Source organism: Andrena cerasifolii, chromosome 3, assembly GCF_050908995.1.
Source record: "Andrena cerasifolii isolate SP2316 chromosome 3, iyAndCera1_principal, whole genome shotgun sequence".
NCBI lineage: Eukaryota > Metazoa > Arthropoda > Insecta > Hymenoptera > Andrenidae > Andrena > Andrena cerasifolii.
Genome location: NC_135120.1, coordinates 17,141,819 through 17,160,297, shown reverse-complemented (window position 1 = coordinate 17,160,297; position 18,479 = coordinate 17,141,819). Strand labels below are relative to the sequence as shown.

The following is an 18,479-nucleotide window of genomic DNA, read 5'->3' as shown; positions in this document are numbered from 1 at the left end:
TTCAAATTAACTGGGGTAGATCCCAGTGTTATTGTACGGTTACAGTCGCAGCACGGTGGAAACCAAAGGGAGGAAAAAGAACGATCGGACTTCCGTTTCTAAATGACATTTCCTTTTTACGCAGGCGGGATTCTGCGGATGGCGAAGGAGGCGGGAGTGGAATTACCTACCTCGCATTTTAGGGAATTAAGTCGTGTCCAGCGGAAAATTCTTCCTCCAATCTTATGCAAATATGGGATTCGCTGGAACTACGTTCCGAGTCCCAGAATATCGTAAGAAAACTCGTTACTCCGTCTTCTTTTTATTAAAATCCTGCAATTCCCGTAACAAGTTTCATAAAGATAAGGTAAACGGATGCATCGCTAAACACCCATATAAGAGTTTATTCTTGACACGCAGGGACAATTAGCACGACGTCGCGCATAATGTTTTCCTCTTGTTTATCGATTTGCAAACAATATTAATTCTGTCAGCTATTTGCGTTTGTCATGCTCCATTACGTTACTTGTTTATAAAGCAAACAGACTATAAAGCTAAAGGTTGAAAGAACTGTCTGAACCGTACTGTAACCAGCTCTCCGAAATATAAAGCTCTGTGCAAAGAAGTATTTATCCTACACTGTCAACTTTGGACAAGTAATGAATGTCCTAGAATCATATCCTGCGCTACGAAGCACGTGGTCGCGATTAACAAGACACGCTTCTCAGCTATTCTACAAGGGGCCTTGTATTTTAGTGAAACAGAAAAGGATACTCTGAAGGGTGCCGAAGGTTCCGGGACTTCCGGGTGACTTACGGTTCGATGTATTTGACAGGTACGTGACGTCTATAGAAGAGGAACGAGAAGAGGAGGGCAGCTGCGGCGATAAAATAGAAAACTAGTCGAAAGATCTTCACGATCCTGATATTGGCCTCGTCCACGCAATGCTTCTTGGCGGTGGCGGCCGCGCAGAGAACGTAACTCTCGATGTCGATTTCCGTGGCAACCGGAAATGCATCTTGGTCTTCTGGGGTGAGACGTTGCTGGAGCAGGTACACACGATTCCTCTCTGCTGACCACGGCCTCGATGAAATTGACTCAAGGGATCGAAGTGCATTACGAACTCTCCCGTGCTCTTGAAGAAGCCTGCGGAGAAGCAAAGGTTTTTACCTCGACGACTGATCTTCTCCCCCTCCCCTAATGCCGGCCTCCTTCCAACCTTCTGTTGCCCCCCTCCCCCGCGCCCCACAGTTGCATCTATTTCTTTCAAGAGCGGCGCTACTTCACTTCACCCAACCCGTCCCGATTTCCCTCCAACTCGTTTTATGCGACAAGTTCCACGCATCCTTCGCCATCCTCCCACTCCTGCTCCTCTGACATAAGCGTGCATCCATTCCGTTCGATCTAGCTCGCGAATGTTTACCGCTTCTCGAAATGTCAACGCTGGACCCTCGAACCGACGCGGACGACCGCGACGAATGCAATGAAACCGGGATGTCACTCGAAATTCCAAACTACGGGAAAACTGCGGATATTGAGTTACCACCGGCTCCAGACGTTGCCACTCGTCGAACTCGACCCTTTGGCATCGGCTAATTAAAATTTCATCTCTCTTCGCTAACGAGTTACTCGCGTTTCCTCCGTTGAAACATTCCGCGGAATTCTCTCTGCACGCCTCTTTCAGCTTTGCGGAATAAGAATCGAGGCTGTTGGTTTATGGTTTACACTGTCGTCGGAGAGATTCGCTGCTGTACTTCCGATAGGGACTGGTGGCCGATCGAAATGAAACTTGGTGGGTATTACGAGGGCGTGTGGAAAGACCCCAAATATAAAATTTTAGCTGCGGCAATTAATGCGTTCAAAAGATACAGGGGTAATTGTGCATAAAATAGTAGGGGAGAGCGGGGACAAACGTAACGGTGTCATGATAGTAACACACCTTCTCTCCTCTTCCACAAACAATTCCAAAACGTTTGCTAAAAGGTAATTGTAGGCTAGGCCAAATGTAAAAAATGTTACTTTTGTCCCCGCTCTCCCCTACACCTTACAGATTTTTTTTAATCACTTTACCACGGTTCCCCCTCTTAACAATATTTCTGTTGACTTATACCGACACAACGCATTCCACTTTCCAATTTATCCCGGGTATTAGTATTGGTTCGGACTAGATTAGTGCGCGCAAAGCATGGTAGCGAACCGATAAGCGTTTGGCGATGCTAAAAATGAGACTGCGTTTACAAAATTTCAAAAATAAAAAATGACAGCACGGGATGGTTCCCGGGTAAGGGGGCCTGCACCAACGGCCCAAAAAAATTTCAAAAAAAAAAATTAAAAATAATTATTTATTAATATTTCGGAAACTAACGAATACCCGTAGCTACAATTTTAGATTTAGGGTCCACTACCCCCTCCCCCTAAACCTCATCTCAATCGGCCACCGGTCCCTTTCGGAATAATATCCCAATTCGCTCATTGACGATCGAATCTGTCTTTGCTGGCACGCGCGTAGATTTGTAATTAGTCAAAAGTATCGGTTGCTTAATCGCCTGGTATAATTAGACGCAGAAGCCGAGCCGTAATTTCCACCGACTGATGAACGGGCTTTAGACGTCGCGCTCGAAACAACGTGCACCCGCACGAGTGCATAGATCGATGCGATTGACTCTATATCGGTTCCCGAGGGTCGGAACTAATTGCAGAACTTGCTGAATGACGGCTGATGTTTCGGAGATAATAAGGAGCGGCAAGTTCTATGAGGTGAACTCGGTGCATTGACGTTATCGGATTTACAATTTCCAGAGCAGAAATCGCGAGGAAATGCCTGCTTAAAACTTGAGCATGTTTGCCGTCACGGTGTTAGCGCTATATCGTGACTGTTCTATCGAAAGTACAGCATTAATAATGGACGATGGAAAGGAAATTGGTAAAAGTTTCAGCTCGTATAGCGGGGCATGCAGAAAGGGTAAATGGTCGGAAAAACATCTTCTTCCGTTCAGCGTGACGACGGTACAGCATATTTCATAACTAGAGTGCAGAATCCGATAGGTAGCCGAACTCTCTCAACTTCCCATAGACAACGATTAAACTCCATCGACAGGTCCGCGGAGAGCGTGAACATTTTCGTTGAAAATGTAAGTTGCAAACGGCACGGCGCGGCCCCGCAATTTCTTCGCGAATTGCTGGCTGGACGGAGAATCACGCGGTGGGAAAAGTTAAAATCGCGCGGACCAGTTCTCCGCTGGCAAAGAAACGTATTTCAATGAGGGAGCCGTCAGGAATTTTCGGAAAGTTTCTCCGTCGCCGGACCAAACTCGCGATTTTTAAAAGCAATCAGAGACCGAGCCCGCAAGTTTCCCCGCGGGAAAAACGAGTTCCCTTTCGGCTGTTTGTCTTTTTGCCTCCCTCGATCCACCCCCCCGCCCTTCTCCACTGTCCCGTCGAATACCGCGGAAAACGTGTTTACTTTGGTATTCGGCTAAATCGTAGTTCGAGACAACTTTTACTTTTTTACGATTGCATCGCATTCGCCAAGTGTGCCGCGGTCTTTTCCCAGCGTAGCCTTCTGCAACTGAGTGCATCCCGCGCGCCTCCGCGAACACTGTGATCAAACTTTCCTGAAAATCTTTCTCAATGGTTCTTTCCGGCAACTTCAGCCGCGGATTTCCTTCTCCCCATCCTTCGCGGGCTAGCTCGCGACCGGATAACTCAACTCCGTTTCCCGCGAATTCATTCTCAAGGGTCGCGTACGTACAGGCTCCGAGTTCCCAGCTTTAGCGCGTGGCGTCGCGTCGCAATGGAAATTGACTAGGAATTGCGAACCGCGCGAATCGCAGAATATAATGAACTGCCAGGAAGAATTCTGCCGCTGGATGGTGGGAGCCAACTTTCCCGATCGAGATTGTCCGCGATTACAGACCAACTCGGGATCGTGCAAAGTTTCCGATCGACGTGGATTTCGTCGGCTCTCCGGCTGAATGGTCGCGATGCCCTTTCGCAAATTTCTCTAGGTTCCCCGGGAAGTAACTTCCCGAGTGTCAACAGAGTCCCTTCGGACTCGATAACCGGGGCAAATCTCGGATATCGTAAATTTCCAGTTCGTTATACCTCTTCTTCGCTCCGAGCAGGCCAAGAATCGTGTCGCAAAGCGCGGATGGTAACCATTCGAAGAACAGCACCAAAAGCCAATGCAGGAACGCCACGGACGTCATTCCGCGCAGCCCAAAAGTCGGGTATGCAAACTTTCGGTTGCCCCGGCCACCCTGCTTAACCAGCTCGTTCCATGTGCACCCGATCGGTGCCGCATTGTACACCACTGCCCCCTTTACGTCTTTCCTGCGGTAACAAAAACAGCAATCATATACATATGTTTCCGTAATATCTAGATCGATCACTCTAAAACTTCGTCATGATATTTATAAAGTAGTATACAGCAATTCGATTCTTAAGAAATTCGAAGGAACGCTGCACGCGCGATACAATTACAGGCGCAAAAGTAATTGAGCCTGCAGCTCTCCGCGTTTGAAGGGTACGTTCTATAAAAAGAGCAGCCCTATCGCGGGATATGCAGAATACGTGACGAATTTAAAACTCCACTTTGCCATGGAATAAATTGTGGTCGTTAAACTCCACCCCCCACCCCCCGCACCCCTGTCACAAACGCTTTGCTTTGAAAAACGAACTTACTAGGGCCCGAAGCAGCAGAACAACAGTTCTTTCTTTCATTATCGTCGCAATATCATTCTCGGCGTCCATTTCGCCGGGACAGGAAGCAGGGTATATAAAATCCTTTACCGCACGAACGAAACAATTTACTCTTTTCTAGCTGAATTCCTTTCTTGGATTATCGCATAATAAACTGGAAGCTACGTAATGCCAGCGATCTAGCAATTCATTAAGAATACGTTTGTTAATCAACTGGCCCGTGGAATTGTTTCGGGTTTCAAAGAACCTCGAGGGAATAGGAGTGGGAACCGGTAGACTGTTCATTTGGATAAAATACGATTGTTTTCTCTGTGTATAAATAATTGCTGATTTGATGTTGGGTACCGAAAAATGACAAAGTGATCCTTAGTTCCAACATGCGAATACTTGCTTGAGTTACATGCACTTCTGAGAGAATCCAATCCGCGAAATTGAATAGAATTTTAAAGCTGCTTTAACTGCGTTACCAGGTATGTAACATGGAGGGAAAAACGCAGCAGTATTTGCGCGTAATTCCTCGTGGAACAATAGCCAAGGCTATTTGAACCGGTAAACCGCCGTAATGCGACCTTCCGCTGGCGCTGCTCGATGCCCCAAATGTTGTGCGCTTAAACTGCTACCTTTACCTAGTCCCCTCAAAAGAGACTGGCATGCTCTCATAAAACGAAACCGCGTCCATTTAACGTAAACTTTAATTGCAACGTTTTATGGCTCTAACAGCGAGAGAGCCGGCTGTAGGCATAAAGACTCGCGAGTTTCCACTGCCGCCTCGATCGTTCCACCTTTAATACGAATTGCGGTTTCGCGCGACGAACAGCTTGTTTAAATTCTACCTAATATTTCTATTACGCGAAACCTTCCAAGGCAAACTCGACGATTGATTATTTAACTCCGCCCGCAGCGGTTTACATAAGAACGAGTGAACGAGTTACACGTATGCCATGCAACGTTTCCCTCCGCGTTGATTAACTTTCTCCACGCTCGTACTGGAATTACTGAATACTGCAACGTGCGTGAAATTATTCCAGGATTAGCAATTATTACGCGAAGCTGACTTAAGTAAACGTCAGTTTTCTAGATCAATGTTTTCTGCCAAGCAAACTGCCAGCGATGGTGATATGACTTGGGTGGCTTCGAAGTGAACCCGCCACCCTGACTTATTTAAATTCTGTTTCATCCAACCCTTTCTGTGCACTGCACCTCTATGCATTGCACCTATAATCGTGGCAGTATTTAGCGGAATCGCATGGGTTTAGTAGAGAAAGTGGAACACGCGAAAGGAGGGAAACAGAGTCGACTAGCAAGAGGAAGAGTAGGATGAAGAGAGCACTTACGCGGTGGCTCGTTCCCAAGCAACGGCGATGAGGGTGTTGACCGTCAGGTCGATTGGAATGATTTCCGCTTGAAGCTCAGACTTGCCCAGGGCGAGGCCAGCTCCTACTAGGAAAGCTGTCGAACCTTTGAGGACGTCCACGTAACCAGGCCCGGGCTCGCGGTGAGCAGGGCCAACCAGCGGAACCCGCACCACAGCTATCGCTCCATCAGGCACGCGTTCGTTCTGCAACGACTCGGTGATCTGTCCTCTGTGTCGGAAAATGCTCGAGACCCCGACCAACACCTCCAGTCCGGGCAGTTCTTGGCAAAACTCGTACACCACGTCGTGTGGCCCTGCCGCGTGAAACGCCACGCTGACACCACGCAACAGTTCCTTGTCCTCTTTGCAGATGCCGAGCCCATCGTACAGTAGATTACCCTCCAACGCCTTCACGCGAGAAATCGCGTCTGGATCCTCTGTCCGTAGCCTCTCGAATCTGTGACAAACGAATGCGAGACTGGTTGTTTGTCGGGTTGGACCTTGGCCAGCTTTCAGCCGGGTATCAAATTCGATGATATTCCGAATTATGAGCTGCTCTCGGCTCGCAGAGGCCATAAGAAAGCGCTCAGGGTTATTGGATTGGAAATTCAATCACTGTTTGTGCTGCTTGATCTTTAATACCCGGCATAATACTAACAGGTTAGCCACGCGACTGAATCGAAGAATTGTTCCCTCTAAGTTCTCCTTAAGGTGCCTTTCGTTCGGTAAAAGCAGCTTTCGATTCTCGGTACAATTCCCTGCCCGAGACACGTAACGCGCGAAATTGTGGGCAAACACTGTTTTCAATAACAGCTGAGGGCGTCTCAAGCACACTTCCACGCCCCCAACTACAGGTACTGTATTATTGAACGACTATGCACGCCATAACCACTGGGTCTGCTATCCTATCAGCAGTTTGTCGCCTGGAACATCTAAATTCAGAGGGGTTCAAGATTCTTGAATCACACTTCTGATTTTAGCCTTTAAGTTTTTACACACTTGGTATCGCTACTTCAATAGTTGTAATCAATGATTAAGTAGTAACCTAATTTAATTCTTTTCGACGTCATTACAACGCTTTTGCTTCTGACCAGTGATCCACGCGTTACGGAACGTCTTTGAATTTCCGCAAAAAGAAGTAGCTGAATTGCGGCGAAACGAATCAATCACCCACAAGCACGAAAACACCTCGAAACGAATCGTCCCTGTGGCTTCAACTGTGCCGTATCATTCGATTGGCGGGAACGAATGAAGCGCAGAGATTTCTCCGGGGAGCGTCGCTTCGCGGATTTTAATTCCGCGAAATTTCAGGCGCGTCGACGAATTTCGCGTGAAACTGGTAGACGGAGGATCTCTCGCCGGTGCGGAATCCTCTTTATAATCGCGGCAGAGAGGGCACCGACGCGTCGGGGAACGCGTGCTAATGAAAATAAATTTCCCCGTGCCGCAGAAAGTACCTGACCCGGCCCTTGGTTGCCGTGGTTGAGTTTTGCCTCGCGTGTCTTACGATGCAACTGGGATCGTTACGGTGGACGATCACGTAACGCCGCAATCCAATTTATACGTCTACAAGCGTATACGTACGTGATGCCCGTGCATTTCTCGGTGATGTTGCGCGTCGTCCTCTCGAATCAAAACATTAGAAAAATGGAACAAGCTGCACCGCGACCCTTCGCTCGAGTAATGGTCGTTCGTAGGATTTTACTCGGGTAATTGTGCGATTAATTTAATGACCGGTTGGCCCTTAATATTCCTTTAAGCAGGTTTGCCAGCCATTAGTTTGATGTTCTATTCCACGTAGCCGTTTGAACGATGAATCTGTTTCAATTCACGAAGCAAGTATCTTCAGATCTGAAGGACCCTGTGTTACGAACAGCGAACGCGAGATAATTAGGCTTTCTGTAATTCGCTTCGAGGGAAGCAGGTAATTATTTGCTGCTGTATCGTGCATGAAAGTGCATCTCGGTCGAGGCTTACGTGTCACCGATAAAATGCAATTAATCCCTGACGATGTTGCTACCATTTATTTTATTCGTGGATAACTTGCCACGTCACTGTGCCACGTCAATGATATTAAAGCGATAAACAAGAGTTATTTCTGTTTTACTTGTTCCCAATAGGTAGGGGAGTTAGTTGACTAATTCCCTTTAATTGTTGTATTGTGGAATAAATTATGCTGCGATTTGCGATATTGAAGCATATGAATGACCAGCTTGCCATTTAATGTGTCGCCGTGACAAAAACTTGCGTGTTCTATCAGTGAGAATGAAAAATCGAAAAAGGTCGGCGGGAAGTAAATATTTTTGAACCCATATTTGTGGGTTAGTTGACTTTTTCGTCTCGCTACTCTAAATACATTAAAAACCACAACCTAGACTCGATTAAAACGATTTTCAAAATTAAGCCTGTATGCCTAATGAAATTTGTAAACTTTTGATATGCAGCAAGTCAACAAAATACCAATGGTCTATTTATAAAAATTAGAAATGTTAAAAATTAGTCAATTAGCCCCGGTCTCCCCTACTTTTCGTTTAATGCATAGAGGATGAATAATTCTATCCCTTTTTTGAGTGTACCTATATTTGAAAAGACTTAATGAATTGGCACAATTCCTGGGGGCGACTATTGCATTCCTAATGGAAAGCTAATCCCCATCCGCTAGTGTGTCTAATAAACTCTTGATTAGAATGGAACGCTGCAGCATCTAACGAATGGTTGATTAAAGTCAGACGCAATATCTAACGAATATGCAACCACCGACTGATTACACTGCCGCGATACACTGTGTAACGAAGGATCGAATGCAGAGGGACCTAGAGAGAAACAAATAATCGGAGGAACAACCTCGATCGTTACGCAAACTAGAATGTCACGGAGAAATAATTTGCTTCTCTGTATCAATTTTACTGCATCAAATAGCGAAGAAAAATATTCCTTTTTGTTGCATGAAAAGTAATCTTTACAACAATTCCACTTGCAGCGTAGAATGCTTTTGTTTTACAATGTAAAATGTAAAAACGAATAATGGCAAAGGTGGAAATAATGCAGAACGCCAATATTTAGCGTTGTTTTTCCCTGCAGTAACTGTTTCCGTTGCGTCGCTATTAACCATTGTTATAAAATAAACTTTTGCCGACAGCAATATCTACTCGCCAATACTTGCATTCTACATCCTGCCAATTTACTGTTACGATGTCAGCATTCAACGATAGCTTAAAGTGAATAATTGCAAGGAATATGGAGCAATTGATATGCACGACAGCATCATCTGATCATAGTTCAGGACGACCGGCGCGCCCGTTTGCATTAATTAACTGCGCAAACATACGTATTTTCAGCAAACTTCATTACCGCTTTGTAACCATTTACTGTATCAAACATCCACTACAGTCTATAAACAGGTCTTTGAGGGAGTTTGCAAATCCCTGCAAATTACCATACATTACTATCCCGCAAAATCATTCTCGCCCAGCATAAATAAACGTAACCTCCACTATTTCGATCCTACCTGTCGTCCAATTAATCCTCCGGAAAAAGTTTCAATTTCAGTTCCCACTGAATCTTCTCACTCCCTACTAGCTTCGCACAAATGAACTACCATTCTCTGTAACTTCAAATTCTGTCAATTTGAATGGAAACACGGAAACAATGTCGACAGTGGGTGCAGTTAGCTCCATGTTTGCACGCTGTATTGCAGAATACAGAATTTGCAGAGGATATTTAAAACTCGCGTGATCCTGTTAGCAGGCAACGAAAGCCGTCATGTATCGAGAATGACAAGAGCGCGATCTAATTCGGGGAACAAAGTTCCAGAAACGTTACGTGTCCCTGAAGTTTGATCGAGCAGAAGGTTTTCACGCGCACCAACCGAGCCTCTGCTCCGGGCAGATAGTCCGTTTGCGATTGAAAAAAGAACGGAGGAAGGAAAGTTGGCGTTCATACCGAGGCGACAGGAAGATCTTCTTGATCCTGTCGTCTTTATTGAAGCCGTTCCTGGATCTGATCACTGCATAGACTTTGAGGTTGGGGAAGGAACGAAGGATCTTCTCGAGGAACGCCCGACCCACGTCACTGGTGGCTCCTGTTAGCAGGAGCTCGCGGTCCGCGTACCAGTCGCGCAGAGACATGTTCATTGACTGACTGATGGGAAAAGAAAGCAGCGGCAGCGGCAGCACGCTGCTCCACGTTGCAGCCCGCTCAGCGTTCACCCGATCGCTATGCTACCGGCTTTCCTTTGCCATTTTCAACGCTATCGCGGTGTAACGCTGGCTCCTGGAAAGCACTGGGAGGCACGATCGGAGCACGGTGTAGGAGACTGCGGTCCCCCGGTATCTAGCAGAATCGAGGAAATTGATTCCCGAGGTCGACGCTCCGCTGACGCGCGAACAAACTGCTCCTTTCGGCTGAGGTGCTTTCTCTTCCCCGGAAATTCTGATTCCAGGGGTTCGATAGCAACTCTCGACGCGTCGCTCGTTCGACAGTTGGCGGGTAACAAAGTGGAAATTGCGAGGCTCCTCTTCAGCCTGGAAAACATTCGGCACACGGAACGGTTATATTCAGATTCAATTACCTTCGCTAATTTGCCGGCGGATTTGCCGATTTCACAAGTATCTAGTTACTACTTAGCTAGCGGTGACGAAGAACCGCCGACGCGTTTATCTGTGAAATTGTCTGCTAACGGTGTTAAACTTCTGTATGGCGTTCACCTCGTTTCTGCTACGATTCAGTGTATTAATAGAAGACTCGTCTCATGTACCGATTTAATTCAATCGGAAGCTCAATGATATCCCGTGCACAGGTTTCCTCTTAATGCCGTATATATCGGCGCTGTTGTTGCAGTCCAAGCAGCAACGATACTCGAGGATCAGACAGTCCTTGATCGCGTTCAGACGGCTCACAGACGTCCGGGGCATCTTCATGTAAATGAGGCTACAGGTACGTTTACCAAGATTGCCAACAACGCGGGGTTTGCATGAAATCGAGCACTACGTGCTCGCACCGCCCAGCGAAGAGTTTGAATATTACGCGTTTATGCACTTACAGACATCCTAACGTATACCCAATGGTAAACTTAGAAGGATATAACATCATCATCTCGAATTGGGCGGTCCCGGACACGTGGTGGAGAACGCGGAACAATCCCATTTACCGCAACCCGCTACAAACAATGTCTCGTTTACATAATCGAGTACTGAAAAACGAAATTTGAACGCAGCTATCAGTTTTGTCCCAACGGGATAAAATCGTTTTACAGAAATAAAGAGGGATTGTGCTTTCAGTGGCGCTAACTATATAATACATGATCAACGTTTTCACACGTCGATTTCACTGGTCCGCCTTGAATTTTCGGAACACCTACTCGCGACCGAAAAAAAGGAGAGGCGTTAAGAAGATTTCGCGGCAAGCACGGTAGAGAGGGAACTCTCCAAATAAATATTAAACGGCACACCGTGAAAGTTGCTCGTGGCGCGGCGCAGAATAACCTCGAGGGAAATGAAACAATCATTAATTTGCATTTAAACAACGAAAATGGTCCAGCGGGCGTATGGTGTCGCGGGCTGACGTTAATACACTCAGCGAATCGGAGCGGTGTGACGCTGAATAATTATAAACAGAGAATCCAGGAACATCGGTAGCCCGCTGGTTTTTTTCACCTTTCCGGCTGGTCGACGCACGATTCTCCTGTAACTCTCCCGTCCGCCACCCCTCTTTCACCTCCCGCTTTATTTCCATCCATGAATATGTACATTTTTGCAGCGCATTCGCGCACGTGTTTCGCCACACGGCCGGCTACTCGCCTAGGACGTGCCAGTTATGCGTTGTTTGCGAATGCAAAATCGGGCCAATTTGAAGGAAACCCGGCAACTGGCGGCGCGAAAGATGCGTCGGCGGACGCTCTGATGGACGTTCGTTATCAAGGAACGTCGATATCCATCTGTTCCTCCCTATCGATGATACTGTTTGCTCCCGTCACGAGTGTGTTTCGGTCTGCCACTCACTTTCGGCACGTCTTTTCGGACACCCGCAAACTTTGCCTCGGACGTTCGGATTACACCTGTTTTTACTATTATCTCTTCCGCAAGAGATCTGTCTTCGCGTAATAATTCGGCAATGAGTAGCCTCCGAGTGCCAGCGCCGCGAATTATAAATAGAACGATATCCGTTACTCGACTTAGGATGGCTATCGCAATTACCGTAAGCGCTATCAGGATTTGCAATTCCGATGGCGAGCCGGAGTCGATATCGATCGGTACTTAATAGAACGCCGTCGTCCGAATTAGGAGCGAACGAGATTAGAAAATCCTCGTTAACATAAGTGATAGAATTCGAACGGGGAATTGGTGAAAAGTTTGATCTAATCGCGAGGAAATTGAAACGGGAAGGAAAGTTGAACCAAATAGGATACACCGTCAGGCAGGAATTAACGCTTCAGAGTTGGATGTAACGAAGCACGAAAGCGACAGACTATTTTCACTCACTATCGATTACGAAACACGGGAGTGTAGTTGCAAAATTACGTCACCGTTACACGTACCCGCTACCTCGTCGAAGGGGACGCAGAAAACGTTGCTGCTGAATTTTTGTGGATTCGCTTTGCCGAGATTCGCAGGCTCCAGTCGAAATCATTTCGTCAGTCGACGCAACGCGAGTTAATTACCGTAAATTAATAACAACGGTTATTAACTCGTCGACGCGACGGGGAATTACCGCGCGCGAACGGTGTAACTGGAGGAAATATCGTAACTGGACGGAGCGGAGGACTGGCAGCCGCTACAAAAGCGAAACAGTTGATTTCAGCACGCGTAAACGAGCGAAAATTTTTAATTACGATTCGTTCCGGTGATTGCGCCCCGGATTACAACGATGCGTATTGCTTGTCCACCTGCGTCCCGGAAAGAATCGATCCGTCGCGTCGTTACATTGCTCGTTACGGGAGAATCCGGGTCGAGGAAGGAAGCGACGACAAAGAAGCGTGAAAGTGTTTCAGAAGGCGCGAGGGAGATCTCGAAGAGAGACGATCCGATGACCTCATGGACACGTATTGTGCAAGAGACCGAGTCGCTACGATACGGTAGCGCGCACCGATACGGAGACGCGTCAAGGTGCACGCAAAATTAGAATTTTAAATTCGATCCAGGTATAGCTGTTTAACAAGAAATGTTTTACAGATTACTGCCTCGGTACTGCGACGTTGCGTGTTTACTGAACGAAGGTGCAATTACCAGCTGTGTAATAACAAACAAATTGATACACATCGCGCTCCAATTTGACCAGCACAATCTGTATTACCCGATACTTTCGATTACGCAAGTTTAACTGCCGTTGCAGTCCAGCGTACAAGTACGCATAGTCTGTTGCAGGAATATTGGTTCGCAGTAACTTAACTGGCAATGTGATAGTATTCGTATACTTAAGGAAAGAAAATACTGCCTATTAGGTGACGCGTTCAATTTCTTGAAATAATAATCATTTTTATTGCGCGTGCAATCGAATAAAAAGGTATTACAACCTAGAGTCCTAGAATCTACATGCAAAATCTGTACCAAAATTTTGGTGCACCCTGTATAGGTAAATGTGTGACGAACCGATCCGGTTTCGCACGTAATCCTTAAGGGGACCTTCCGGTCTAAAAGGGAACTATAGGGAAAAAGTGATTTCAAACTTCAAGTGTCGTTATTTTCTAAAAAAAATGTCATTTTTGTAATTTTTCTAGTTCCCCCTAGACAGAAGAATAATCTTCAAAATAAAAAAGGTTTCAGTCGAATCGGATAATAACTTTTGGAGATACAGCGCACACCGATTTGGATCAATTTTTTGACACTTTGACTTTAACGGCTACCCAGGGCCGTCTGCAATGATTAATTATAAAACAAAAAATATATTTCTATAACTTAAGACATCCTTAATACAATGCAAAAAGTCCCATTAAATTATATATAGTAGTTTTCCTGTAATTAATTCATAAAGATCGCCTATTTTTTTGGGCTCTAGGCCGAAAGGTCCCCTTAAGGTGGAATCACACGGCGCGTGTATCGGCGAGCTTGCTCGGCTCGCCCAGGTTCGGCGATTCGGCCTGGCGAGCACGACTCGGCGAGCCATGACCGAACAGACGGCGCGTTAATCAGCGAATCACGCGCAAAGATCGCCGATTCACGCGCCGTCTGATTCCACCTTTACACATCGAGGCTCAGGCCGTAAAAACCTGCCAGAAACCATGCTTCGGACTTTAACCTTTGAAATCCGACAGATTTATTGCATCGCAATGCAAGTATCTTTTACTTATCCGGTTCGTTTCATTCGGTATAACCAAGAAGCTCCAGCCGCATCTCGTAAGCTTGATATTTGCAAACGTTCTCTTCGCAACACTTGGTCGGTCTCGTCGCGCGTGCCAAAGAAGCAATCGCAGCCTTAACGAGCTGCAAAGAACACAGAAGTTGCGCGGCTTAAATCTGTAAAGGAGCTTTTCGAAAAAACGGATGTCGAGCGGGATTTCAATTTGTAAGAAGCACGGAAGGTACTTTGCCAGGATTAAATCTTTTTATAAAGGGAGATCCGCGCGGTGCGCGTAAGAACAAATTACAAGCGAGTTTAAGAATTTCCCGTGGAACAAACTCTACCTGCTCGAAGATAAGGAAAAAAGGAAGGGAAGCGGAAAAGTATTACATCGAATTAAAGTCAGGGCGGAAGTATGCCGTGAATTTCCCGAACGCCGACGAGCATTTCGTTCCTGTTTAGGGTAAATTTTTCATCGGGAACGGTTTACGCGTAAAATGACAGAGTCCCTTTCAAGCTGCTCCCGCGAAGAGCGCTCAAAGGCCGGGGAAAGGGCTAATAGCGTACAAAAGTAACGACGTCCTTAAAGCCGCCTACGCATCACCAGCCTAATTCCTTAAAGTGCTCTTTCGGCACGTTAAATCACTTTATCACATGCTACACTGCAACTCATTCTGAATGGCTAACACGCGATATAAGAGCCACCGCTGAAAGATCACCTTTCCGAGCCATTACTGCTGGCATACGTTCGCCACCTGTCCGCAGAAACGTTTCATCCTTGGAATGGTTTTTTGATAACGACGACCTTCAAGTCCAATGAGCTCTGACTCGTGTCGTGGCTTCCTTAAAATCGCCATCTTCGCACACAATTTTGCACTCGTGCCAAGTCTTGCGCGCTTAATTTAATCTTTACGTGGAGCTAACTTGATGATATACGATTATTCTTACAAGCTGCCTAACCATCGTGCCGCGGGCTTCCGTTCAGCGCTTACGGCGCTTACTGTTACTCCTATCCATGCCTATTATGCTAAATACCGTGAACCAAGAGGAAGCATCGTTTTTCCCTTACTAAGGGAAACAACCGTCGAGATGGGCCATTCGCGATACCGTACGGCTCCGGGTACGCGGAACACATGGAATCGCGCTATTACGCGGCAAGATTAAAATTTGAATTGTTGCAGATACAAATTTCAACGTCCCGCGAGCCATCCAAGGTATCCGCTGCTTTCTAAACAGTATTAATGCAGGCTACGGGCCTGGGCACGCGTTATTATGTACACGACGAGGGTAAACGTGTTCTTAGCCTGATTAATCTAGTTGCACAAACACCCGCTAATTTCCCTCGTTTTCACGGCACGTGGGTTTAATCGTAAAACACTGCTGGAAATAGCTACCGCTCTGCTTTCGGGAAGCACGCGCGGCGATCAAAGGGGGGACTCAAAACTGCTTTATGATTGTTTTATTACTGTTAGCCGATATATAACTGCTACTCTGTCTTGAAGGATGCAAATGGCGTTGGTACATTATATTAAGCGATTGAACTTTAAGAAGACGTCTTCCAAGCTCGAAAACACGTAATTATTTTAAATTATGGTAATTATCAAAAGGAAGGTTGCGGAATTGATTGAGTGACAATTGCCAGCCGATCTTGTCACCGTCCTGACGATCATCTCGATGACGCTGAACGTCTCCGTCTCGTTCGCCGCGGCCTCGGCCTCTGTCAACATCTCCTCTACAGCGGAGTTCACGGCACACGCTCTCTGCTCTAGATCGTAAACGTAGCCGAACCTGCAAATGCACTCGTAACCGCCTGGCATGTTGATGCAAGTCTCCCCGTCGTCGGACGAACAACTGTGCTCGCCGCGAGAGCACTCGTTCACGTCCACGCAGAGGCCGAACCTCGATGACCATTCGTAGCCAGGCTCATGACACTCGCAGCTGATATTTATCCGATTCCCCATCAAGCTCAGGAAATCGCGATTTTCTTGCTCGTTTAAAGTGCACGTTCTGTGCGCTGCAAACAAAGGCGATTAATATGCCAGAGCTTGAATCCTTGATCTACGAGAGTCTCATATATGCACGTATATTTTGACAATTTCTACGTGAAACTAGCCGCGTACAAAGTCTATAATTAATCGCCCTACTTTGTAGGTAGCGCGAGAGGAGCGCTATACAGTTCAGGACACCTTGGATAATTGGTAAATAGGTTTTCAATGATGATTAGCTCTTGGACCACTTTTAACCGCGTCATTCTACTAGAGATTAACGCGTCAATAGCTCGCAAGAAGCGAAAGCAAGAAAATGTACGATGGGCTACTTAGTTGGATCGGTGAATTAATGGAGAGCTGTAATTATAACAAGAACGTTCCACGTGAGGGAAATTATTCAATGCCCCAGAATGAAATTAGCCAAGGTAGCTTATACCGAAATGGAAGCAATCCTCTTACAGCATGAGTAGAAGGTGATTTCTACACACCCGCTGTGTTCCCAGCGTAGCAAGGATTGAGCGGCGACTGGTAACAATCGGTCATGGTTCGGATTTGCTTCATGGGGCAACAATGATCAGGGCAGAAGCTATAAAGGGCGCAGGCATACGGCTTCGAGTCATCCGCTCGGGGATCGTGGTTGTCACCTCCGTATTCGATCTGACAGTTTGCGTGATTGCCACAGGACTCTCCGAAAATGCTCAGCTCCGGTACGCCGAGCATCGTGTACCAGCACATGTAATAACTCACGGTGCTGCGCCACTGAAATCGTTCTAAGTCAATGTCCCTTTGTTTTTCATTGCGTCGACGGAGCAGAGCTAATTAGTAAACGCCTTTGACGCGCAACGAATACAGTAGAAAGTAAAAGAATTATTCAAGGGATAAAGATATCATCGGTACACTGACCGTTTACTCTCCCTCTTGATTGAACGTATGGGTACTTGCCTATTGGACCTTGAAAGGGAACCATGGTTAGATTGTCGCGTCTCTGAGCCGCCATACAATCCTTTTGAGCGGCCAACACCTGATCGGTATTCTTTATAACATCCAATTTTTGTTCGTTCATAATCGTGACGGTGTCGTCCTCCCGCCTTAGAGCAATGAGCTTAATGATCCTTTCGAGATACCTGAGACACTCGACGAAGCTAGCCTCGCAATGCCTGCATACACAATCAGGTCGATGCACTTGAATTCTTACGATTTCTGTATGACGGTTTCTGTGCCAACGGCATAACAAACTGTTCAACTGATCTTCAGTCAACTATTAACTCTCGTCACGCGGTATAATCATGGCATTGTTTATCTTGCGTGTTGGAAATTGAATCGAGTAATCAATTTAGGTGCCGATTGTAAACAGTCTATTGCAAACGAATTAATTAAAGAGGAGCCTGTACCTAGTCCGCGAATAGGACGTGGATTCTGCTCTGTCTGGCAATATTGCCTCACGCGTTGTCATAACACTGTCGAAACCCGGTAATTATACCAGGAAGTTATCGAACGCGTTTCGGCAACGTAACTATCGAATAATTCGGTATGGGTGAACAGAGCATCGGATCAGCCGCGGTATCGAGTTAATACCTGCGCACTTCCCAATGCAAAGACCTCAGCGGCGGTTTCGGGAAATCCTCGTACAGTCTGCTAGGCGAGTCCTCCGGCCTCCTGTAATACCGGCGATCGTAGTCCTGAAATTTATGCGCCCGGATGTAATAAGCAACGTCTCGGATGATCTTGTTCTTGTCCCAGTTGGCGTCCCAGTCCTCGGTGGCTTCTTCCACGTCTGGCACGTCGGTTATTTTTATGTTGGGATCCATAACCTGTTCCGTCATTGGTACGGTCACAATTTCCTCTTCCTCCTCTTCCGCTTTCCCAGTTTTCTCCTCTGCAGACCCCGTCATCGTTGTTACAAGTGGTAACGTTTCTCCCTCCGCCGAGCAGAGTGCATCAAGGATGTAAACGTGAAGAAATGCGTACAATATTATCCTCATTATACGCGGCTCCTATAGTACTGACGATTCTGCATTGTTTACTGGATCCAACTTCACTACCCTCGAATCTATCACACCTCGGCTTTTCAGTGCCCAGGTTGCTGTTAAAAATAATTCCTTTGAAGATCGTAACTCGAAGAGCATGAGAACTTGGATAACCTTAGAAATTTCTAAGATAAACAGTGACCCAAGAAATAGCCT

At 46.4% G+C, this 18,479-nt stretch overlaps 2 protein-coding genes across 3 annotated transcripts in view; both read right to left on the bottom strand.

Annotated features, from left to right (window-relative positions):
• Positions 1-285: 285 nt before the first annotated feature.
• Positions 286-18,479, bottom strand: part of LOC143366689 (fatty acyl-CoA reductase 1) — a 106,070-nt gene continuing 87,876 nt past the window's right edge. Inside the window, exons 1-4 of one of the 2 annotated variants that reach the window (XM_076807950.1) lie at positions 9,977-10,252; positions 6,015-6,491; positions 4,084-4,311; positions 286-1,125 (exon numbers count right to left, since the gene is read on the bottom strand). In XM_076807950.1, the coding sequence (XP_076664065.1) occupies positions 792-1,125; positions 4,084-4,311; positions 6,015-6,491; positions 9,977-10,167 (1,230 nt within the window). In that variant the 5' untranslated portion in view covers positions 10,168-10,252 and the 3' untranslated portion in view covers positions 286-791. Of the gene's footprint in view, positions 1,126-4,083; positions 4,312-6,014; positions 6,492-9,976; positions 10,253-18,479 lie in introns of those variants that run through there. The other variant, XM_076807951.1, reaches the window with a different exon arrangement.
• LOC143367231 (uncharacterized) lies at positions 10,795-18,324 on the bottom strand. The gene is made up of 6 exons (XM_076808857.1): positions 17,872-18,324; positions 17,239-17,453; positions 16,785-17,066; positions 15,948-16,322; positions 11,076-11,082; positions 10,795-10,963 (listed from the first exon to the last, which is right to left on the bottom strand). The coding sequence occupies exons 1-6, from the start codon at positions 18,276-18,278 to the stop codon at positions 10,795-10,797; spliced, it is 1,455 nt and encodes a 484-aa protein (XP_076664972.1). The 5' UTR covers positions 18,279-18,324.